General features: G+C 36.1%; 1 protein-coding gene across 1 annotated transcript in view; it reads right to left on the bottom strand.

The window, feature by feature from the left end:
- Window positions 1-6: 6 nt before the first annotated feature.
- LOC139938438 (uncharacterized) overlaps window positions 7-24,689 on the bottom strand; it is a 28,806-nt gene continuing 4,123 nt past the window's right edge. Inside the window, exons 4-30 of the mRNA XM_071933970.1 lie at window positions 24,167-24,242; window positions 23,313-23,690; window positions 22,372-22,497; window positions 21,522-21,712; window positions 20,897-21,059; window positions 20,523-20,633; window positions 19,529-19,652; window positions 18,114-18,185; window positions 17,283-17,354; window positions 16,598-16,666; window positions 15,458-15,526; window positions 14,918-14,989; window positions 13,969-14,040; window positions 13,368-13,439; window positions 12,720-12,791; window positions 11,298-11,369; window positions 10,464-10,535; window positions 9,755-9,826; window positions 9,423-9,494; window positions 8,450-8,521; window positions 7,555-7,626; window positions 6,894-6,965; window positions 6,318-6,389; window positions 5,112-5,183; window positions 4,082-4,232; window positions 2,689-3,504; window positions 7-2,502 (exon numbers count right to left, since the gene is read on the bottom strand). Of these exons, the coding sequence (XP_071790071.1) occupies window positions 2,329-2,502; window positions 2,689-3,504; window positions 4,082-4,232; window positions 5,112-5,183; window positions 6,318-6,389; window positions 6,894-6,965; window positions 7,555-7,626; window positions 8,450-8,521; window positions 9,423-9,494; window positions 9,755-9,826; window positions 10,464-10,535; window positions 11,298-11,369; window positions 12,720-12,791; window positions 13,368-13,439; window positions 13,969-14,040; window positions 14,918-14,989; window positions 15,458-15,526; window positions 16,598-16,666; window positions 17,283-17,354; window positions 18,114-18,185; window positions 19,529-19,652; window positions 20,523-20,633; window positions 20,897-21,059; window positions 21,522-21,712; window positions 22,372-22,497; window positions 23,313-23,690; window positions 24,167-24,242 (3,528 nt within the window). The 3' untranslated portion in view covers window positions 7-2,328. The remainder of the gene's footprint in view (window positions 2,503-2,688; window positions 3,505-4,081; window positions 4,233-5,111; window positions 5,184-6,317; window positions 6,390-6,893; window positions 6,966-7,554; window positions 7,627-8,449; window positions 8,522-9,422; window positions 9,495-9,754; window positions 9,827-10,463; window positions 10,536-11,297; window positions 11,370-12,719; window positions 12,792-13,367; window positions 13,440-13,968; window positions 14,041-14,917; window positions 14,990-15,457; window positions 15,527-16,597; window positions 16,667-17,282; window positions 17,355-18,113; window positions 18,186-19,528; window positions 19,653-20,522; window positions 20,634-20,896; window positions 21,060-21,521; window positions 21,713-22,371; window positions 22,498-23,312; window positions 23,691-24,166; window positions 24,243-24,689) is intronic.

Raw genomic sequence — 24,689 nt, forward strand, 5'->3', positions numbered from 1 at the left:
AATACTATTTACCGAAAGTGTGTAATGGCTTTAACAGAACAAGTCATTATTACAAATATATATATATATTATGTAGATACATAAACTAGACAGTTAATAATCATGATGAAATATATTTTCAATAACAATGTTAAACTATTAACTGTGCAAACCGTTAAGATCTGTACAATTAATTGAACAAAATAACACTCACTAAATCTCTGTACATAGGGAAAATATATAATAAATGTACAATATTTTCGGACTGTTTTGATATAAACGTTTCAATGTTGCTAGGGTTTTACATTTCACTGACCATCAAAGGCCGTGTTGGAACAAAGCCCTTGAATGAAACCCCCGACCTGAATTTCAGTCTAAAATGTCAAATATTGTGCTAGTATTATCTGCGTCAAAAGCCACGTTATAAACGCACTATTTAAATCGATGGGGGCCTGAGAATGTTACCATCCCAACCTTAAAGTCACCTGGAAATATATATTTTTTTCTTTCAAACATAAGAGTATATGCTTACGAACAATAAAACAATTTTTTTAGTAATTGTTTGTCACGATTTATATGTCTAAAAAATATATAAAGTTGTTTGGGGGCTGACTCCGCCTGCCCCTTTTGTGACGTCATTCAAGGCAGACTTTGCCTGCAATGCGTATAGTAAACACACGTGCAAAGTACATATACGTCCACGTCGTGAGTTGGTACATTTCAAAAAGTGTTTTTCTGCATTCATCATCAATACACCTGGTCGGCATTGCCGGAAAAAAACTTATTTTTTTTTTTTTTTTTTGAAACGTACAAACTCACGACTTGGTCCATACATGTACTTTGCAATTGTGTTTACTCTACGCATTACAGGCAAAGTCTGCCTCGATTGACGTCACGAACAGCGCCCTCTCGGGTCGGGGTCTACTCTTAGATTTGTAAATAACATAATAACTGATTTTTTAAAACCTTAGTTAACTGTTTATTCACATTCAACTCATCAAAACACATATATTAGTGACAAAAGCTTTATTTTGAAAAAATACCAGGTGACTTTAATAATATTCATCATTAGTTTTTAAAATAATTACCACATCATTGGCTGGATTTTGTGTAGAATAATAATAATAATAATAAAATATTTAATATATACATTAACTGAGAGTTTATAACCTTGAATTAACTGTACGCCAGCATTTAAAAAAAAATTGTGTATCAACCGACTTTGCATTCAAAAGTTGCGCATCAAATCGGCATCAGAAATGCAATATCTTGAGAAATTACCATCTTGAGAAAGTATGACATTGACTTTAAAACACACCTGGTATACAGCAAGGTTCTCCAAAACGGCATGGCGAGGTACCAATAATATATTTGGTTTGGGTAGTACAGTGTCTGTTATGTTTTTTTGTGAACTTGTCTTGCTTTTTATATTCTACTACCTCAGAGCAGATTTTCGAAATTCAAGAGACTTCTCAGTGCTTTTTTAACTACTACCCAGGCGGAAGATAGACAATCGGACGGGACTACGACTTAAGCTTTTAGTGGATCGGCGAGACTTTTACTACCGCGGAGTAAATTCTTAAGACAGGTTTCAACGATTTGATTAACTTGCTCTAGTCATCGTCACGAGACTGAAGAGTCTGAGAGATTCCTGGCTTATTTATACTCAGACAACAACAAAATGTATTAGTACTTAGCCAGATATGTGATTTACAACACAACTTGTACAAGCTGTGACTATGTGACTATAAGCAAGCGAAACTTCCTCCAAAATGTAACAAATTACATGCCAATATTGTACACTCATTGGCTGACACATCTAACATGTGTGTAACTTATAACCAATCATTGCTGATTGGATGCTGGCTTGATCTTGCGGATCCGCCCCCAAATTTCCTTATGGCCAGTATATTCAAATAAGCCTAACCAACCAAGCTAGCATGGCAACCACCGATCCAAGCATGCAATGCACAGACAAAGGAGAATGGTGATATGGTATGCAGAGTATAAAGCATTTGATCCTTTAATTAATAAAATGAATTATAGGGATTCAGAAGTTTCAGTGTAGAGTCAGAGTCACTGCTCTTAATGGGTTGCCCTAAAAAGGTTCGCTTACTCTTTGTAGGTTTCAGTGTAGAGTCAGTCACTGCTCTCACGTATGCCTCGAGTATATACGTCGTGCGACATCCGGTTTGACCTTGCGCGTTGGAGTCTTTGTGTAAACAACGCACGATTTATGTGAACTTGGCGAGAAACAGGGCGCCCGCGCGCAATCAAAATGCGCTTGTGTGACCCGAGTTTTAAAAGTTTCCCTGTGAACTCCTGTCTGGGTTCTCCTAAAAGGTTCCCCTACTTCTTCATTTGTAAATCAGTGGACATAGTTTGAGTGGAATCCCTTCTTCCCCTAATCCGTTTACATAGCTTTCTCCAAGTGGACGGGCTGGTATATGACAAGGTATACAGCCATGGGTTGATAGCGGAGTTAATGGGTAAAATGAGGATCACTGTCCACGCATACATCGTCTGGAGCAAGAAATACAGAGAAGAAATTTAGAAAAGCAAAGTAGACAAGTTGGCAAGTTAGTCTCACATTGACCATCAGGTTTTTTTGTCTTGGCTAATATGTATAAAAAGAACTTGTTTCAGTCTTTCCATTTAAAGTAGTTATCAATTTAAAAAGAAATATTTATATATAAATGAATCACTTACTTGATGAATTTCTACCAGTCCGGACTGAGCTAGGATCCCCATAATTATCACCGGTACCCAACAAGCAAAGTCGGTTCCCACAATGAACAACATCCTACAGGCCAGTTTCAACTCTTTCTCCTTATCCTCGGGCCGCTGTGACTTCTTAGCCGACGTCTTGGAAAAGATGAAGATGAAGACATAGAAGATCAAGATGAGGATGAAGCTCAAGAGATTGACGCCGAGGAAGACCACAATCGGGAAGATCCAAGCCGGCTTATTGCCCGAAGTATCTACCCTAGTGATGAGCACACCTCCTTCAGCGGACTCCTCATTTGTGACAGTAATCGTATAGTTTGCCGGTTTCGTGGACAGAGGTAGCCCCAGGCATACATTGGATAACTCATAGAAGTTGCCATTTGTAGCAGACAGAGCGCTTGCTGTGGCACTAACACCGACCGCAACAAGCCACAACACGGCCAAGACTCTGACGGTCACCCTGGTGGTCAGACGGAAACGACTCATGAAGAACACCACACCCATGAAGCGATCGAAGCTGATGAGAGTGACCAAGAACACGGAGGCTTCGCTAGAGACCAGACCAATCACCCCGGCGATTTTGCACATGATGCTGGAGCGCCAGGAGGCAGTCTGCAGCAGGAAGTTGTTCCCGTAGTGAAGATCAGCTGCAGCGATTATGAGAAGGTAGAGGCCCATCAGGAGGTCTGAAGCAGCCAGGTTTGAGATCAGAAGCATTTGAGTTTTGTTCTTAGAGCCTTGTAGTTTACTTCCTCTCCATACTAGCACTAGGAAGTTACCAGTGATTGCCAGGACCACCTACGAAAAAAGAAAGGAATCGATACAATTAAGAGTAATTAGTAATTACTCAAAATAATTGTTAGCATAAAAAACCTTACTCGGTAACAAGCAAATGGAGATCGACCTGTTGATAGTACAAGAGAACAGCTCCCTCTAAAGTAACATAGTTTTTGAGAAAGAGGTAATTTCTCAATCAAATATTTAAAAGACTTAATTAAGGCCTGCAGCCGATTTCACGAAACGCTAGGATTAATCCTATCTCGAGTTAGGACGGGTAACTTGTCCTAACCTTAGGATAGGTTCAATGCGTCCTAACGTCTAAGATTTAACTTAACTCGTCCCAAAGTCCTTATATTAATCCTAAGTTAGAAAGAGTTTGGTGAAACCGTTGGCTGAAGTCTTTTATAAGGCATTTGAAAGCACACAAATTTGTGCAACAAGGATATTTTTTCTTTCACCATTCTCTTGCAACTTCGACGACCAATTCGTTCAATTTTTACAGATTTGTTATTTTATGCATAATATGTTGGGAATACACCAAGTGAGATTACTGGTCTTTGACAATTACCAAAGGTGACCAGTGCCTTTAAGTTACCTGCACCCAAATGAAGGCTTTCATGACGTCCTGTGACAGTAAGCGATGGTCTTCACATGTCAGATAAGGTGGACGGAGTTCCTCTGAGATTACATCACATACGGTGGTAGAAGAATCAATGAAGCAGCACACTGCATGATCGTCCGTCTTACTAAAAGATACGAGACATAAAAATAATCAAGACTGACTCAAAAGCACTAATCATAGTTAAGACTAATCTTATCGCGATCTAGGACGAGCTACTTGCAAACTTAGGACTAGCCTTAAGTTTTTAATGACTCCTAAAGAGTCCTAGGACTATTTTAAATTAGAGTCCTAGGACTATTTTAAATTAGAGTCCTAGGACTATTTTAAATTAGAGTCCTAGGACTATTTTAAATTGGAGTCCTAGGACTACTTTAAGTTAGGACTACCTTTGTGAAATCGACCCCAGTACTTGAAATTTATCCTATGGACCACAGGCCAGAGGTCGGTTATTTTAATATCAGGCCAGTTAACTCCTGACCGGACAAGACCCACAGTCTTGTGCTTTTCAAATGAATATAATTTTCCTCATCGTGTCACAACTTAACTTAAAAGGAAAGGAAAACAAAATGAAAACAAACGATGTTCAAAGTTTGAATTCAAATTATACAAGTATAAACAACCAAAGTGCACCCTACTGGTCATTCCTACATTAAATTTTAAGTAAACTTAAAAAGAAACAGATTACTTTAATTTATAATCGAACAAACTGTGTATAGTTTTCTCTTGGAAGCCCCTTTTTAGCACACTTGGTTTGCCATTTTTTAGAAGATAATAATCTGCCCTAAACATATATAATGTGCGCAAATACAAAAATAGTTTTAAAAATATCAAAAATTACCAATTAAAAGCTCATTTATTATCATTAAAGTTTCTGTTTCGTATCCACTACCAAAAAAGCAAAATGCATCCCGCCGGTCATTCCTACACGGAAATTCTTTCCCCCAAATTTCGCCCCTTTTGGTCCCCCCTCAAACAAACAAAATAAAAAGTGATTCAAACTCACAGAACTTTAAGATGCTTGAAGATGTCAAATACAGAAGGGTGGATCTTCTGAAGGGGATTGCCAGATAAATACCTGTATAACGAAAATATTTGAAATTTACAGAACAATTATGTTGGTGTTCCCTGAGAAAATCATACTTTAAACTGGCTTGATAGCTCATTCAGTAAAGCGTCTGCATGCTAAACCGGTCAGTGGTTCAAATCCTGTTCTAGCTAATTTTTAGGTTTCCTTTTGGTTTACTACACTGAGGGATAAAATCATGAAATATTTATAAAGTACAGACCCAAGTTTAACAATATAACTCGCCACTGGTGAGCAAAAAGCAAAAATGTGTACCGGCTACTTCTTTATTCTTTTATTATTTTATTTGTTTTGACAGTCACTTTTACATAACATTATGAATGTATGATTTTTTTATCCCTCAGTGTGTATCCCCTTAATGGTGAATTATCATGAGCTGAAGGAAGTTCGTATCAAAAGAGGGCGCTATAAGACAAAACTTTTTACACACTTCACCATATTGAGGGACAGAATCTCTCGAAACACAGTCAAATTAATCAGTAGGTTGCAGGTTCAAATCCCTTTTCTTTGAAGTGCTAAAAAGTGCACTTGGTTCTTTGAAGTGCATTAAACAAAACACCCCGGGACCAATACATCTTTATGTCCCATCTGAAGGACAGACAGTGTCTTGCTTAAAGGAACGTTACAGAATTGGTAAGAAACAAAAATCGTGAAGATCACAGATTAACATAAAACTTACACAGTCTAATGATGATGATAGTAGAAAACATCCCGTGAAACATGTCTGTCTGAAATGTCATATTTGATAAATAATCTAATTTTGCATTTGGAGTTTATCGCTCAGTGAGCGTTTTATTCATTTTTTGTTTTGGCATCGATGCAATGCAAAATTTGTAATCGTTTTTTCACTATTCTCTCGTGACCCAGATGGCCGATCAATCTCAAACTTCTACAGGTTTTTCGGTTTATGTATATGGTGGATTACATAAAGTGTTTACACTGACATCAACTGTTTTGTTGGCAAAAACCAATTCTGTAATGTTCCTTTAAGGACACAAGTGTCACAGCCAGGACTCAAACCCACACTCCGGTTATCAAAAACACCAGCTGAGATTGAGTCCAGTGTTCTAATCCAAACACCAAAATGTAATTAGGAAAGAAGACACAAAAACAGGTTTTACTCACAAATAGTCCAAACTGGAAAGCCCTTGGAAAGCACCCTCCTCAAGAACAGTGATTGTATTATTACTCAGATCACTAGGTAGAAGAAAAAAACATACACAATTACTGTTAGTAATAATTCGTTTATAACCACGAGAAGTTTTTCAACAGAAAAAAGCTGGGAACCCAACAATTGTTTGTTTTTGTAATGTGACGCTATTTTTTTTCAGAGATTTCTTTTGAGTGAAGTAAGAAATGTGTGAAAATAAAGAACACATTTTTAAACATAATTAATTCCCACCATTTCCCCCCCCATCTTAAAAAAAAACTCCACCCAAACAAAAAAACCCATTATAGAACATGCCTTTATTTGTTTCAGAATTATAGGAGGTACATTTAGTCCAGTATTCCAGCACCCTCATCCCAACAAGTTAAAGGTACTGCATCACCCCTAGCACCCTCGCCCCACAGCACCCCCATTCCCGTAGGCTGGAAGGCACATGAAAATCTCCGTCTGAGGTTGCTGGTAATTATGACAAAATTCTGAGTGTATTTTCTTGGAAACTTTTAAAGTAAACTCAATTATTACTTGATACTTACAGCGTCACCAGATTCTCCAGACCCTGAAATGTACCGGGTTCGATCTCTGCAATTTCATTGTCGTTAAGAGATCTGTAGGATTTGAAACAAAAATGTCACTTACAACTTGTAAAAAACAGTAAACCAGAAACAGTGGCCTACTTAAAAAAGTGTGGGGGTGAGACACCTCCACATACTCAAAAAACACCCCATGAGATAGAGGAAAACATCATAATATTGTTTGTATGTTGAAATTGAAAACGCGACCAGTACTTTTTGAAATTAAATGGTTCAAAGATTAATTTGAGTGTGTATACAACTACATTTATACAGGATTTTAAAAATGTGATTGGTTCCGAAAGCCACAGGTTAAAAAATGCCTTTAAAGCAGTCAAGTGTTTTAGTAAGATTGGCCTGATGCAAAATATGAGGGATTCAAAATGTTGTCACGATTTTGATCTACTAGTTTCTAAGTTCCTGATCTAAGTTTGTCTAATAGATGTTGCTTTTGCATGAGGGATAAACAAAAATATAACTTGCTTTCATTCTTACACCAATGTGTATTAAGCATTGTCTCAGTACTTTCCCCAAGTTCTGTGAAGAAAGACATTTCAAAGGGAAGTCACTAAGGCTGGATTCGAACCCACAACCTTTGCATTGATAGAGACGTTGATCTACTTACAGGTCACTGAGAGATTGTAGTCCAAGAAAAGTTCCATTCTTTAACCCAGAGAGTTCGTTGTTGGACAAGTACCTGTGTAAACAGATGAACAGTGAGCTTAGGTTAAACAATATATCTGTATGGCTTTATACAGGAGACTTCAATCTCAACAATCTCATTAGGTTTTCTCAGGCAATTTAAAAAAACAAAAAACTGCATTTTACACCCCACTAATTCATTGCAATTTGAAAATGAATGCTCTGTTACATTGTAAATCAGCATTCATAAATACCTCGGGACAGTTTTGCTATTCTTATTGGTGGAGAGCGCGTCAAGTGGGTGTGGATAAACCTGTGTTTATGACCAGTAAAAAGTGTTGAAACATGGGCATGACACGCGAGCTTGCACCTGTGCTAATAAGACAGTTTCTTCATTCCTATTAGTCGAGAGCAGCGGCAGGGACAGTCGTGCCACATCATGCGATATGGCGGCGCACACAGCATTCACTTATAAGGAGTTGTTTACCCGAGGGCGGCGGAGGGCCTTACCATTTCATAGCTGGAGGGGTGTTGTGTTGAAAGAAATCATTGAACAATTATAATTTTTGCATTTATTTTACTTTTTGACCAAAAGTGTTGATGTTTTTTGACCGAAAAGGTACTTAAGAATGAGAATCAAAGTGTGTTGAATCGGTTTTCAACTAGTGGTTTAAACCCGCAGAGGCCTGGTTCTTGATAATTTACCTCGACTTCGTCTCGGTAAAAATGATCAAGAACCAGGCCTTGTTGGGATTAAACCACTAGTTGAAAACCTCTTCACCACACATTGATTCCCTTAATATTCAACAGTCAAAAGGAGTAATTAATTTTCACCAGTTTGAGGAAAATCCTGATAACAAGCATTCTTCCAGACTTACAAACTGTTTAAACTGCTGAGATCTCTGAACTGTCCGGGATGAAGAGATTTGATTCTGTTGTCCTCAAGTGCCCTGAATAAATACAAGAGAAAATTAAATTGAGACCAACTAGTCAGGTTTCTCTCAAGCATTCTCACGTGGTGTATCCAAACATAATATGCATAAAATAACAAGTCTGTGAAAATTTGGACACACATTTGTAAGTAGAAAGATCACAAATGTTGCACAAATTTGTGTGCTTTCAGATGCCGGAGATAGGCTTTATGACTGAAGCCTTTCTCAGATTCAAATGTTTGGGTGTAATTTTACCTCTTTCTCCAAAACTAGTGCTCAAAAGGGGGTCATTTCAAGCAATGTTTTTTATAATTTCAACAGTTCTCCAGTGCTCTTAACCAAGTATGTTTTTATGGTCAACGACTTGTGGGATAATTACAAAAAAAACACTCTCCCTTTAAAGTGAAAACATTTTTTTAAATATTGTTGCCATTGTGTAATGTCAATTTCAGAAAGATAGCCACATCAAAAGGTATTTTCTAAATGTGTCACAAACCTTGCATTTGTAAGGCAATGACCGCTTATGACATTGAGTAATTAGGCACCTTGTCAAAACTTTCCCCGGACAACTTGTGGAAGGGTTTTCCCGAAACCATTTGGGAACAACTGCTGACTCCCAGTAGATAGCAAAATCTAAGTGTGTGCGGTTTTACCGATATTAAACAAATGGCCCAACTTTCCTAAAACCTGTTCATGGAGTTTATACAGAATGCACAATATTTTGTTGAGGGATAGTGAATTAGCTCCGGGAAAACTTTTCCGCAAGTTATCCGGGAAAAGTTTAGATGAAGTGCCTTATATTACAATACCTATTGTTGTCCCCCCCACCACCCCCAAATAAAAACCAAAAATCAAAACAACAACAACAATGACTTACAAACCATGCAGAGATGTTCTATTAATTAGTTATGGTTCTTACAGTTTATCAAGTACAGAAAGCCCATCTAGAAGTTTGGGATCCAGACTTGAAATGTTGTTCCCAGCAAGATATCTGAATAAAGGAAAAACAAAAATCAAAAGTATAATACCTACAAACAAATTTTTTTCTTTCAATTTTTCATTAACTTTGTCTTTGTTCAAACTAAAAATATTTCAAATTTACCCAGTCTGACTGGGTGCAATAATGTGGTACTCCAAAATTTTTTACAAGGTTGGCAGGTCTGACAGTCAGTTTTCTGTGTAGTTTACACTTGACGTTTAATTTCTTTTAATTATAACGACATAATTCATTTTGGAGCTGGGTAAACTTACAGCTGTGCAAGCAATTTGTTATCTTGCAATGAATCTTCAGGAATTTCCTTCAACAAGTTGTTCCGAAGATCACTGGAACAAAAAAGAGAAACAGAATTACCAAAACTGATTTATTCAATTCTTTTGCTCTTGTGCGGAATTCTTAAATCTTGTAGCCAAAGGCTAAATTGAGATAATGTTAACATTGAAGTAGAACACAAATATTTGACAAGACCAATACAAAATAAGGCCTGTGTGACAGTTCAAAATTGTCAGGATTTGCTCTTGTTTTTCCCAGTATTCATTGACACACAATCGTAAACAAGTCTGTGAAACAATATTTTGCATCAAATTCTACCCTAGAATCAAAATTTTCTCACAAATACAACAATAAATAAAGATGTAATATTTCCCAAAGTATTGCAATTATTTTAGCAAAATGATGCAACATATTATAGTGAGGACAGAAAATTATTAATATTTCCAAAACTAGAGCGAATTTAGCAGGTCAATTCAAAACAAATGTCCACAGTAGACCATCTGTATTTGAAACCATAAATTATCATACTTTTGTTTTGATCCCAAGTATGAAATACCAACCCAAATTTATTTGATACTACAAAATGAAGTGGGCATCTCTACTACTAACACAAGAACTTTGTGCTACTTTAAAAGTATGGTAACTCCATTAAATTTCTGGAATGTTAGGAAAATTGAGTGTGCTACTTACATACAAGCGAGATTGATCAATCCATGGAAGAGATTTGGCTGTATGACTTTGATGCTATTGTTCTTGCTATAACTAGGATAAGAAAGAATTCACGAAAAGGTGACTCTTTTTATCGAATTTAAATGTTTGATTTTTTCAAAATAATAATAACATATTTGCTGGCACTTGACATATTTTTACATGGTGAAAAGAGAATAATGTAAGAGATGTAATATACCTATACTAACCCAGGTCAAAATTCCAGTTGAACCTAGTTAACTGGGGTCAACTGGTTCAACTGGATAGTGACGGAAACTCGTCCATTTTCCATATTAACCAACTGGTTTGGACTAGGTTTAACTGTGTTCAACTGAGTTTAAATTATAAACCAGTTGGTGTCTGTCCATTTTCCATATTAAACCAACTGGTTTTAACTGTGTTTAACTAGTTTATCAACCGGTTTCAACTAGTTCCAGTTAAACCCAGTTTAACTAGGTTCAACTGGAATTTTGACCTGGACATGTTCTATTAGTATTGGGACTAACTTATTTTTCACTCTAAGATTGAAAGGTATTGTTGTTAATAATGATAATGATAATGATAATAATAATAACACCATTTACTATAGAGCCTTTTCCTAATGTTAAAAAGCAGTCAGAGAATGACAGGAAAAAACACAACAATGGGAATGCAATAAAAAAGCAAGAGGAAAACCATGACTAGACAAAGCTTGTAGCATTTAGCAAAGAAAGTCCCGCAAAGAAAAGCCGTTCAGTCTCTTTGACAAAAATGTGCAGGCCAAGCCAGGCGAAAGTTACTGATTGAGAAAGTATGTTTAGATGTGAACAAACTTACATTCCTTCAAGACGAGTGAAGTTAGTTAGGAAACCATCCCTGAAGTATGAGAGATTATTATATTGAAGGACACTGTAGGACAATAAAAGTAAAAGTCATAATAATATTGGAGTTTTATCATAGAGTTATATATAAGAACTAGAGCGCGCACTGGCCTAAATGCGCGCCCCGGCATGCGAGCAGGCGGCCATTTTCTATGTTGACAAAACAGCTATCTCACAGCGTGTGTTTGTGCGGCCATTTTGTAAGTTGAACAAATAGCATCGCGTGAGCGTTCAATAAAATAAAACTCAAACGTGTATTTCATATTCAATGCCCGTGCAGAATGACGCGCTTGTCATCTTGCGGTCCCGTGGCGTTTGTGCACGAAGCATCACTCGTGCGCCCTCTAGTTCTTATATATAACTCTATGAGTTTTATACAGCTCAGTGTTCACCAATAAAGTGTTCAGGGCGCAAGAAAGTAACTTTTTAAATACTAATAAGGTAACTAATTGTTATACAGTGCTACTTACAATGTACGTAACAAAGCACATTACATTTTAGTGCCCTTGCCAAGAAAATGTCTTTAATCTCTCTCAGCTCCCTCTGGGGGAGTATGCAGCGCCCTTAAGCTCCAAAGGCTTTTTAAAACACACTATAAACCTCTACCCTCTGAGGTACCCGAGCATGATGCTTTACAGTGATTGCTAGGACACGAGTGCCTTGACCCAGATTTCGAACCCACACTCTGATGACTTCATCACCAGAACCTGAATTTGATGCTCTTAACTACTCCGCCATGACCCCCTATAAATCATGTTTTGAAACTTTTGAATTATGATACCCGATTATGTTGCACCGCATGGCGCATGATAAATTGCCACTATTATTATTATTATTATTATTATTATTATAAGGGTTGGCAAGGTGATGTGTTGCACTTAGCAGCCACTGCCAGAAACAACATGGCAAACCCCTACTCTTAGCAATGAGTGTATTTTTATTCTTGCAAGTCCACTGCAAACAAGTTCTAAAACTTCCTACCAAGTCCCATCTGAAGGATGAAGCAATTATGGATAAGGACACCAGTGTTAAGACCAGGACTTGAACCCACACTTTGTCGATGAAACACAAGAGCTTGCGCTTTACCGCTCTGCCACTGACACAAAATCAATAACAAAACTATAGTGTTTTGCATTTTAATTTTTAGACTAAAGTTGAACAAATAAAACGAGACCAGAACCTATTTTTAAAACAAACATTACTGAAAATTAACTTGTAACTGCTCACATTTATAATGCAAGAAACAATCATTTTAATTCCCTTGGTGGCTAGCAGAAAAATATTAGTATTGTGTCCTCATTCATGTTCACCTTGAAAAACCAAACCAAAAACAAAACACTAAAAAAAAAACAATCATCAAAATTGAAATCATACTAACATCTTCTTGAGATTGTATAACCCAAAGAATATTTCCTCTGGAAGCTCGCTGATACCGTTGCTAGCAATGTCTCTGTAAATGATACAAACACTTTGATCAAACTAAGAGTAAATAGTAAAATTTTTAAAATCTTACTTATGCCTGCTTAAGATTTTGCTCCATAAATAATGAACCCTGCTGACAATGTTACTACTATCAGTGATTTAAAGGCACGGGACATATTTGGTAATTGTCAAAGACCAGTATTCTCAATTGGTGTATCGCAACATATGCATAAAAACACCCTTGTTGCACAAATTTGTGTGCTTTCAGGTGCATAACAAAAGGCTTCAGGCCTGAAGTCTTTAAATATTTGAGTGACAAATTACCTCTTTCTCAAAAACTATGTTACTTTTAGAGGGAGCCGATTCTCGCAATATTTTATACTATCAACAGCTCCTCCATTGCTCATTTAGCAAGTAAGTTTTTATGCTAACAATTATTTCGAGTAATTACCAATAGTGTCCAGTGCCTTTAAACATAATATACAGGTTTGGCAATTATATACAAAGACAATCAAAGTTAATTCAAAACTTGTTTCAATCTGAAATTCAAAACTGTGCAGCACCAGGGTTCTGTATATTCTGAAACAATTCATTTGTAACTCACATTTGTTCCAGACTAAGGAGCTCTCGGAAAATACCACGAGGAATTGAGTGGAGGCGGTTTGAAAACAATTTCCTGTGATAAAAACAGTCATTCGAAAACAGTAACAGAAATAAGCAAAACAAGCAAATTACATATTTTGAAAATCAAAATTTGGGGGTGGGTGGGTCAAAACAACTTAAAAAAAAAAATATAATAATAATAATTATTATTTTGAAAATCTTATTTTTGTACATTGACATTATGAATGGCCCCTAAGTACTAATTCTTCACAAATAAATCGCATAAGTCTTGATTTTAGACAATATTTTTGCTTTGTTATGACTGAGCCAATGTATTGTTTGTGGCCTTTGTTTAGTGGAACATGTCTTTTGTGTGGCAGGCATGCAACAAATTTGTACCAAGACATGACAGTGAAATATTTGCATAAAAATGTCTTGAAATGTATCAAGCTGTTAAATTTTATAAAGATTTGAAATAATATTCTATGCCAGTTGTGTCATAAGTTTGACTTGAATCTTGGATGGTATGAGTAGTCTTGGAAAACTAAAGATGGATGGTCTTTGGAAAATGAGGACTAGAAAATTTCCAACGGACTACTTACAACTTTTGCAGGTTTTTCAGTCCCACAAAAACATCTGCAGGAAGATGTGACAAACTATTCTTCCCAAGGTTTCTATATAAAATTAATAAAGTACACAGTAAATGACGGGAGAATCCATCATTAAATGATTTGGTTTTATCCCTACACCGATGTGTGCAAGGCATTATGTAACTCGGTACAACTTCCAGATTCCTTTAACAAAAAGTCCACAGGCATAGTATACTAGGTATACGAAATTGAACTATTTGTGGCATTTTGTGGCCGAGCAGATGAGCAGTTAGCACCGGATTCAAGTTCCGGTGTTTCTGATCAGCAGAGTGTTGGTTGGAATTTGAGTCCCGGATTTTGACATTGCATCCTTGAACCAGATAATCAATACTCTGCACTTTGGATGGGACATTAAGCCATAGGTCATGTGTAGTGCACATATAAGAACCTTGAACACTTAAAGCCATTGGACCCTTTCGGTACAGAAACAAAAATAAAAGTTCACAGAATTACAAACAACTTACAAGGTTTACAGAAGGTAGTGGTGAAAGACTTCTCTTGCAATATTATTCCATGAAACGCTTTACTTTTTGAGAAAACAGTAAAGCAATATCAATTCTCGATAGCGAGAATTACGGATTTATTTAAAACACATGTCACGACACGGCGAAACGCACAGATACAAGGGTGGGTTTTCCCGTTATTTTCTCCCGACTCCGATGACCGATTGAGCCTATATTTTCACAGCTTTGTTATTTGATATAGAAGTTGTGATACACGAAGTGTGGGCCTTGGACAATACTGTTTACCGAAAGGGTCCAAAGGCTTTAATAGAAGAGTAGGGGCTAACTCCAGTGTTTTTTGGTTCACTTAGGAAGCACCCTTGATTACAGGTTTCCTCAGGCTTGCGAGCTACAGTGATTAATGGTTTTAATACAAGAAGTGTGCAATAATAACTTACAGCATTGTTAATTCGCTCAGAGAATTAAACAGGCCAGAGGGTAGAGTTGTCATCTTGTTGTTGTATAAGGACCTATACAAAGACAAAAAAAATAATTTAAAAAAACAGCAGGGCAAAAAAATATAACATTATAGAGATGGTATAAGTTTGGTAATCACTCTTCGAAATAAAATGGTTATGTACAAATTTATCAGTTTTATATGCCTAGAAATTTGAATATGAGAAGCGTTACTGTGGTAAAGTTCCTCGGATTGTGTAGTCCTATAGGAAAATCCTGTATGGACATACTTGCTCCGGATTTTATAAAAATTTAACAACTACATAATTACCTGATGACCAATTCCACCCCCCAAAAAACCTAAAGGTACTAAAGGAGTATCTTGCTTTAAGTGATGTGGGACCATGCAGAAGGTAAAAAAAAAACAATCATGAAAATTAAATTTGGTGAAAGTTTGAAGATTTTTCTAGACAGTCACGCCCAAAGGTTTTTCAATAAAATCAAATCACGAATACAAACACTTTGTATACAAATTGACTTACAGGCTTGTCAGCTTGCTCATCCCATGAAAAGAACCTGGTTCCATCTCTTCTAGTTTAGTTGAGATTTCCCTGCACAAAGAAGGCAAAACTTAGTCGGGTTGACAATGGAGACAAGCAAGTTTATTTTATGGTGAGTGAACAAAATATTGGAGTATAGGTTTGAAGGCATTGCACGGTGAGGTATCAATGTATACTGTAAAATACCGGGAGTTTAAGTTTACAACATATGTGTTGTCACAAATACCAAAGAGAAAATTAAAATTAAAATCTTAGGGTGTTGAAATAACACTTCACAGTTTCGCAGAAATTAGCAGGACAGTTTCTCCTGAATTCCAAAAATCTACATTACGGTAGTTTATTATAAATAAACCAAGACACCTGCTCAAAAGAACATAGTCTACCTTGAGATCTATATGTGACAACACCCAACGTGTCAATTTAAACACCCCAGTTTTTGCAGTGTATGGTTTGCAGTAACACTACATCATCTGCTGTGTTGATAGATTGTTCATGTTTGGACTTTTCTTGATATAATTTTAAAGACAGAGGACACTATTGGTAATTGTCAAAGACCAGTCTTTTCACTTGGTGTATCTCAACAAATACATAATAACAAACCTGTGAAAATTTGAGCTGAATCGGTCATCGAAGTTGTGAGATAATAATGAAAGAAAAAACACCCTTGAAGTTGTGTGCTTTCAGATGCTTGATTTTGAGACTTCAAACTCTAAATCTAAGGTCTCGAAATAAAATTCGTTGAAAATTACTTCTTTCTCGAAAACTATGTTACTTCAGAGGGAGCCATTTCTCATAGTGTTTTATACTATCAACAGCTCCCAATTACTCGTTACCAAATAAGGTTTTATGCTATTTATTATCTTGAGTAATTACCAATAGTGTCCACTGCCTTTAAAAGCAGGGAGTAGCTTTCGGAATTCAGCGGAACTTCTTGCTCAATCCGGAGAATATGGACGACTATACTTAGCTTAGTGGATTGAGGAGTTTTCTTGTGACTTACTTCACTGCTGTAGAGTGAGTAATTAATTGAAGTGTAAAACAATGAAAAGTTCACAGATATTCAAACGAAAGGCAAGTTGAAAATGCAGATCTAAGGGATTTAAAACAGGTTTTGAAACTTACAGTTTCATAAGATTTGGAAGTCCTGCAAATGTGTAATTGTAAGTTCTCCTCAGGTCAATTATAAGACACCTGAAAAAAGGAATAAAACAAAAATACAGAGTAAACATCTCAAGGTTTTTACAAAATTAAAAAACAATCAGGCTCAAGCTTAAACAATGTCACAAAAAATAATTTAAGCATGCCGTACATTGACCACGCTAAAAAAAAAATGTCTGTTAACTCATTTCTCAATAACTACAGCACCTCAGCACGTAATATTTTAAAGGGTCTATGTCCACAGATTTACATTAAACTTACACAGCTTGAAGATAATGATAGTAGAACGCTTCCCTGAAAATATAACTTGCTGAGGTGCTGTAGTTTTTGAGATGGGTAAAACAATGTCATGAAAATAATTTTCGTCACAGTGATCATGAGTCGAAAAATTATTTTAGCATGTAAAAACATATTTTCATTACATTATTTTACTCATTTCTCAAAAACTACAGCATCTCAGCAAGTAATATTTTAAGATACGCTTTCTACTATCAATATGTTCAAACAGTGTAGATTTAATGCAAATCTGTGGACATTGTATTTTGTGTCCTACAAAAAAGTACCCCAAACCTTTAATGTGTCAATGAAAAACAAATACCCATGACAAAATGTTTATAACAGAAATAAATAGTTTTGATAGCCTACTTACATAGACTGTAGTTTATCCAGTCCCTGAAATGCATCGATCCAAATATTGTCCACAGGGCAAAACATTATTTCCCTGAAGGATATGAAACAAGAGCATGTTTTTAATTAGACAAAATGTCACCTTCTCCACAGAGTTGTAATAAAATAATGCACTGGACACCTAAAGTAATTGTAAGCACAAAAACTTACTTAAAGGAACATGTTGCCTTGGATTGGTCGTATTGGTCTTTAAAAAGTGTTTGTTATAAAATGCATATGATTAGGAAGATATTTTATAAGTAGAATATAATGATCCACACAAGTATCACTCGAAATTGCGTGGTTTTCCTTTTACCTCGACTCCCATAAATGCCCAACCGTGTTAGTTCGCAAAGTGAAAGGAAAACCATGCAATTTCAAGGCAAATGTGTGTGGATCATTGCATTCTCCTTTTAACCATATGCATTTTATAACAAACGGTTATGCTTTTCAACCGTGTTCCTTTAACAAGCAATGGAGAAGTGTTGGTAGTATAAAACATTGTGAGAAATGACTCCCTCCGAAGTAATGTAGTTTTTGAGAGAAGGGTAATTTCTCACTCATCTATAAGACCCCAGGCCTGAAGTGTGTTATTTGGCATCTGAAAGCACACACATTGTGCGACAAGGGTGTTTTTTCTTCCATTATTCTCTTGCAACTTTGACGACCAATTGAGTAAAAATGTTTACAGGTTTGTTATTTTATGCATAATGTTGAGATGCACCAAGTGAGAAGACTGATCTTTGACAATTACCAAAGGTGTCCAGCGCCTTTAAGGCAAATGTTAAGAGAGGTTGAAGTCTTTCATACTCACAAGTTTATGAGATTTGACAGACCTTTGAAGAACCCTGATGTTATATTACTCACACTTTGCTCTGTTATAGCTCTGTGGAAACCATTAAAATACAATAATGATACAATTGATGAAGTAAGCAAACTTTATCAGAAAATTATCAGTTTTATCCAATATCAATATTAACATGTTCATCATTTAATTAAGATATAAAATTATAAAATTAATTAGTTATTAATGAATTAGTTATTAACAAGTGGTGAGTTTAAACTTAAACTGTGCCAGTCTATGAAAAATGGGCACCAATATTTGGACAATTTGACATTTTTGTCTGCCTTCAAACAAAGATTTATAATGTAAACAATTATAATGTTAGGTCACTACCATGTGCATTACTGTCACAGGTAATTTTGGTTGGTAAGCAATTCGCAACATGAGTTTTTCTTCTAAATTTTTTCAAAAGAACAAATTGTTCAACACAGAATACCTAATCAAAAGACCTAGTGAAAAATTACCAACAAAAAGACAAACATTGCATAAAGTAGGCTTACAGACCTGATTTATAAATAATTACCTCAAAAGAACCCAGGTCAAAATTCCAGTTGAACCTAGTTAACTGGTGTCAACTGGTTCAACTGGATAGTAACCAAACTCGTCCATTTTCCATATTAACCAACTGGTTTGGACTAGGTTTAACTGTGTTAAACTAGGTTGAAATTATAAACCAGTTGGTTTCTGTCCATTTTCCATATTAAGCCAACTGGTTTTAACTGTGTTTACCTAGTTTATCAACTGGTTTTCAACTAGTTCCAGTTAAACCCAGTTTAACTAGGTTCAACTGGAATTTTGACCTGGGAAGTACCCCCTCAAAACAGACAAACCAACAAAAACATGGTAGTTTTTGATATTTCTAAAGTCCTCACAAGAATTACAAAAAAACATACAAACAAATACATTAGCACATAAGTAGACATGTATATACTGTTTTTAAAGGCAGTGGACACTATTGGTAATTACTCAAAATAATTATCAGCATAAAACCTCACTTGTTAACGACTAATGAGGAGAGGTGGATAGTATAAAACATAGTGAGAAACGGCTCCCTTTGAAGTGACGTAGTTTTTGAGAAAGAAGTAACTTTCCCCGAATTTGATTTTGAGACCTCAAGTTTAGAATTTGAGGTCTGGAAATCAAGCATCTGAAAGAACACAACTTTGTGTGACAAGGGTGTTTTTTTCTTTCATAGTTATCTCGCAACTCCGACGACCAATCGAGCTCAAATTTTCACAGGTTTGTTATTTTATGCATATGTTGAGATACAGCAAGTGAGAAGACTGGTCTTTAACAATTACCAACAGTGTCCAGTGTCTTTAAGACCTCATAAGAATTACCAACAAACAGAGAAACAAACACACTATCACATAAAGTAGACTTACAGATGTGTTGTGATGACAGGAGCTGATTTTGATAGTTCTGGAGTCCATGGATGACGGCATCCTAGAACTTTAAGACTCCCAAGTGATGCCCTACAGTCGCAACTCTTAGGACACCTCCGACGATCTGATCAAAGATATATTTAAATGTAATGTATTTAAACGTCAAGTTTAAGCCTACCTGTAAATCTACTTTTTGTAAGCTATTTTTCTCTACTATATTAATGCATATTATTATTTGCATTATTTAGCGTAGTAATTTATCTGTCCATGTAAACTCTTGCAGTTATTTCTGATGGTGTTTTATGCCTTCTTGTCTGTCCATATATCAGGCTGTTTTTTTATTTTTGAGTCCTCCCTGTGTCTGTCGTCTTGTGCTGTATGGCATTCTCAAATCAAGCAAATTCTTACCAGGGCTTTTGCCTCCGTTTCACTTTTAACTCTGCCCTATTCCTACTATTTTATACAACTAGTGTTTTCATTGCAAGTGTATTTTGTTTTTATGCATATCAACACTTTGTATGTTACCTGCCAGCTATGAGATATGTTAAACGGAAATAAATGCTGTTGAATTGAAAATTTAATAGAACATGTACACATGTTTCAGGAAGTATAGTTTCAACACCACACTATAGTCTTTACAACTATATAATGACTGCTTCTGAGTGCAATGATGAGAATATTTTTACAAGATCAAAGATTGAATATTCCATTAAATGAAGCGAAACCAAATTCTGCATCTGCAGAAATACTGCTCAATGCTCCTGTTTGGGTTAAATTTGTCTTTTACACCCAAAAGCAAGAACATTTCTATAGTGTCAACCACATCTAAAGAAGACTAATTGGGTTGATGAAACCGTGAAGCAGTTGCGCTTGAGCGTCTGCCTATGCACATCTTGACTGAGAGTTGCCAGTCAAAAGAATCTCAGTAGTCATGCCTAAATGTATTTAGTATTTTCGTGGGATATGCTATAATTATTTTAATTGTGGTACTCACGACAAGTCATTTCTTCTTCACCCAGAGGGCAATCAAGCACACCATCACAATCATTCTCCCTGCCGACACAAACATGTGAATTCCTGCACTGATAGCCTGCATCACAATAACCTGTTTCAGGAAAATAAACATAAAATGTGTCAGTTTGGTGTAAATCCTACTTGCAAAAGTCAGTGTTACACCCATATTTTGTTAGCAATCCCTAGAGTATTGGCTACTTCTGGCTCTAAAGCTGGCATCAGTTTGATATGCATCTTTAACTTTGTTACACGATTCAAAAGTTGAAAAGTTGAAAAGTTGCTTGCTTGTAGGCTTTACTTGGGTAAATCCTGATCAAGCCCAGCAGGTGATGAGAACACTCTATGAGTACTTACCATCATCAAGTTTACTGTTAACGCTCAATGAAAATGACGCTCTTTGTCCATCTATGCCAGGATACCACCGAACCCATAGAGACGACACATTGAAACTGAATGATCGAACCATTGAGTGTCTCTGTATGACAACAGTGTCTTGGTTTGACTCAGTTGTTGGGTCCTAGAATGTTGAGAGACAGAAATAAAATATGTGAAAGGTGTGGTTTATAAATTGGTGTTTCGAAGGCTGACTCCCTTTTTAAACTTATTTATGACACCTAAATGTAGCCCATCAAGACCTAAACAGAGTTAAGCCCTGTTCATAAATGTAGCCTGAACCTAAATGTAGCTCCAACGTTACCCTTAGAAAACCTGAACGTAAACCCTGTACCTTAATGATGCTTGCTGAATTTAACTGTAGCCCCACCCCGGTACTTAAATTTAGCTTAAACCTAATTGTGGTATCGGGTCATCAACTTGAGAGTAAAATAGTTTTTTTTTTTTTTTAATCCATCAGAGGTGCTACTTTTTTTTCTCTACTATTAGTATGTTTCTTCTTTATCGTTCTTATTTTTGTGGCGTTTTTTTTTTTTTTTACCTGTGAAATTAATAAATGAAATGAAATGAAATACACGTTGTATACCTGTATTACTAGATAATCATTTCCAGGTGAGGGGAAGTCTATCATGATGTTATAACCCGAAGAAGAATCAAAACACCACTCCATGCTAGAGGTGGATAGATTCTTTGGATCTGACATGATACTGTTGATGACATCATTGGTGTCAAAGGTCATATTGAACGGGAGACTCTGGACGATGTCATTGCAATGAGCTATAAATGAGCGGGCAAAAAAGACACAAACAAATCAATGGTGAATTACTTATTCGATAGTTGATTAAATGACCACAAGATAACTACAACAATTTTATTTGAGACGAGCTGTAAAAGAGAATGAAATCATTATTTTCATAAGGCCTATATATCTAACAAAAAAAAAATGCTTAAAAACTCAATATTTAAATATTCACTGAAGCTTGAAAGCCTCTGATGAAAACTGTAGACAAGGATGCTTGCTATGCGAACCAGAAACAGAGAAATGACATCCCTGTTCATAGTTCATGACAAATTAACTTGTTATATCAGTGATTGATCACTTGTTTAAAACAGAAGAGTACAAAAGATATTTTACGAGTGCACTAGTCTTTCGTCTATACAACACAGCCTGCATGCATTAAATCTTTTTAAGAACATTTTTGCAGAGTAAAATGAATACTAGTGTTAGAAATGTCAAACAGTATTCATAGCCATCAGTTCTCCCTCAAAGAAATTTACCCATGGTTGTACCTGCAAGTTTACTATTAATAGTCACTGTCTATTGTCCACACCATTCACAGCTTCAAAGATCACTAATAATAACAGAAAAAATAAAACAATTAAAGGTCTCTTATAGGTACAAAGAAATGCATCAACAAAAGTGGTGAAATACTTACAGCAATTGCTCTCATCGTCGCTATGCGGGCAATCGCTAATACCATCACAAAGATACCACTCGTCAATGCAGAAGGGGCTTGACAGACACTGGTAACCATGATCATCATTGCACCATGAAGGATTATCTGATTATTAAAAGGGTCTTAATGTTATTTTAATTATAATTATGTTTGAATGGAAATAAAGGGTCTTAATGTTATTTTTTATTATATGTTGGAATGGAAATACTTGTCTTAAAGGTAGTGGACACTATTGGTAATTACTCAAAATATAGTATAAAACATTGTGAGAAACGGCTCCCTCTGAAGTGACTTATTTTTACAGAAAGAAGTAATTTTCCACGAATTTGATTTCGAGACCTCAGAATTAGAACTTGAGGTCTCTAAATCAAGCATCAGAAAGCACACAACTTCTAGTAATAAGGGTGTTTTTTCTTTCATTATTATCTCGCAACTTTGATGACCGATTGAGCTGAAATTTTCGCAGGTTTGTTATTTTATATGCATATGTTGAGATACACCAAGTGAGAAGACTGGTCCTTGACAATTACCAAGTGTCCACTGTCTTTAACAAATCAAACAATAAAGAAGAAAAACAAAGCGCTTTATGCTATTTCTACCCCTTGTTCACAGGACATAACCAATCATGAAACCACATCAACTCCTTTGGATTATGCAGCACCGGGAGCCAAAGAAAATGGCACACATCCGCTGCTTGTCATTCACATCAACAATCTCTACCATTTACGCCTTGGTGATGAGAGTCACAACTATTAAGGGCGCAACTAACTGGGTAGCAAATTTCACTAAATCACCCAGGCCTATTTGGATGAAAAGTTTCACAACCCGGATTCAAACCCACACTCTGATGACTAAGCCATCAGAACATGAGGTCGATGCTCCAGATCATTTGGCCATGACCCCCTTTTCGCTTTGCTTACCATTGCTTACAACTGCAGACACCTCAAGAGAAAATCCTCTGAGAACTGTCACACCTCTGCTTCCACTCCGAAATTCAATCTCAATTTCTGCCCCCTGGAAAAGTAGCACTCTCTGCGGCAACCTCCCTCTGTATGTAACAGCCTCCTGACGATCTGCTCCACCAATGAGCAGAGCGTCGTTAAGTTGCAGCTGGATCTCTGTTATGGATACAAGGATGGTATTGGCCGATGAGTGGCTGTCACCCGATGTCATGGCAAGCCAATGGCAGCTTGAGTCAGAGGGATATTCCATTGGGTAAAAAGGGGAGGTGATATTCTGAGGTGTGGGTGAGAATGAAGGATCCTCCAGGACAATTTCATCTGTCACGCATTCAAACTCTGTTGGAGGAAAAAAAAAGTTGGAAGAAACATTAAATAAAATAGTAAACTATAAGGTACAACCATGTGTTAGTTTCTTTTGTGTGAGTGTTGGCTCTGAGAAGAGTTGATGTGGTCTTGATGTTTCAAACAGTGTACTCTGCTCGTCCTCAGGAAAAAAAGGTTTTATGAGCATACATTTGTGGATACAAAGGGTCTTTATAAAAAAGTTTTCAACTTTAAGATTTAACTTTTTAAATATGCACTTTTGGCTGACGATACAACAAAAGAAGAAGATCTTTCTCTCTTTTGAAAAGTTCAAGAGTGTGAAACTGTCAAAATAATTCTCTAGGGTTCCTTGAGAATTTTGTTTAGTGTGAATGGGGTTCGAGGAAGATTGACATTCACTGGAGGAATATCTTACCAAGTACTGTTAAACTATAACAACTTATAAAGTCAAAAACACAGTTATTTAGTTATGGTTATGTAGTACCCACCTTCTTTGACAATAACGTTAAAGCTGCAGAAAGCTTCGTTGCCGATACAATCTCTTTCTCTACCCTGGCAATGTTGCTGAAAAAAGGAAGAAAAAAATTAACACATTTTAATTTTTTCTTCTCTTTTCATTTCATTATTTGAGATTTCTGTGTGGTGATTGCTTCTTATTCTTTTTCTTATATTCGAAGAAAAAGGGAGAGAAAAAAATGCAAAGTATTTATGTCTCCCTGCAAATCTCCCCGCCAGTTTCAACAAACACTCAATCAATTTGCCACCTGGCTCATTCAATTTTAGTTTAAAAAAATAATTCTATTTTTAGTAGCTTAACATTCACTGGTCAAATAAGATCAATTAAATTCATAAGTTTGCAAAACTTATTCAACTTCCTTAAAGCCAGCTGCAGCAAGAGGCTAGTCAACCATTCAACTTCCATCAGTTGATGCAGAAATTCAAATTATGAATGGTCAAAGTGTGTAGTTTAGCTTCATTATCCACAAATGAAACAGAATGAAAGAAACATAA

Source organism: Asterias amurensis, chromosome 6 (assembly GCF_032118995.1).
Source record: "Asterias amurensis chromosome 6, ASM3211899v1".
Lineage (NCBI taxonomy): Eukaryota > Metazoa > Echinodermata > Asteroidea > Forcipulatida > Asteriidae > Asterias > Asterias amurensis.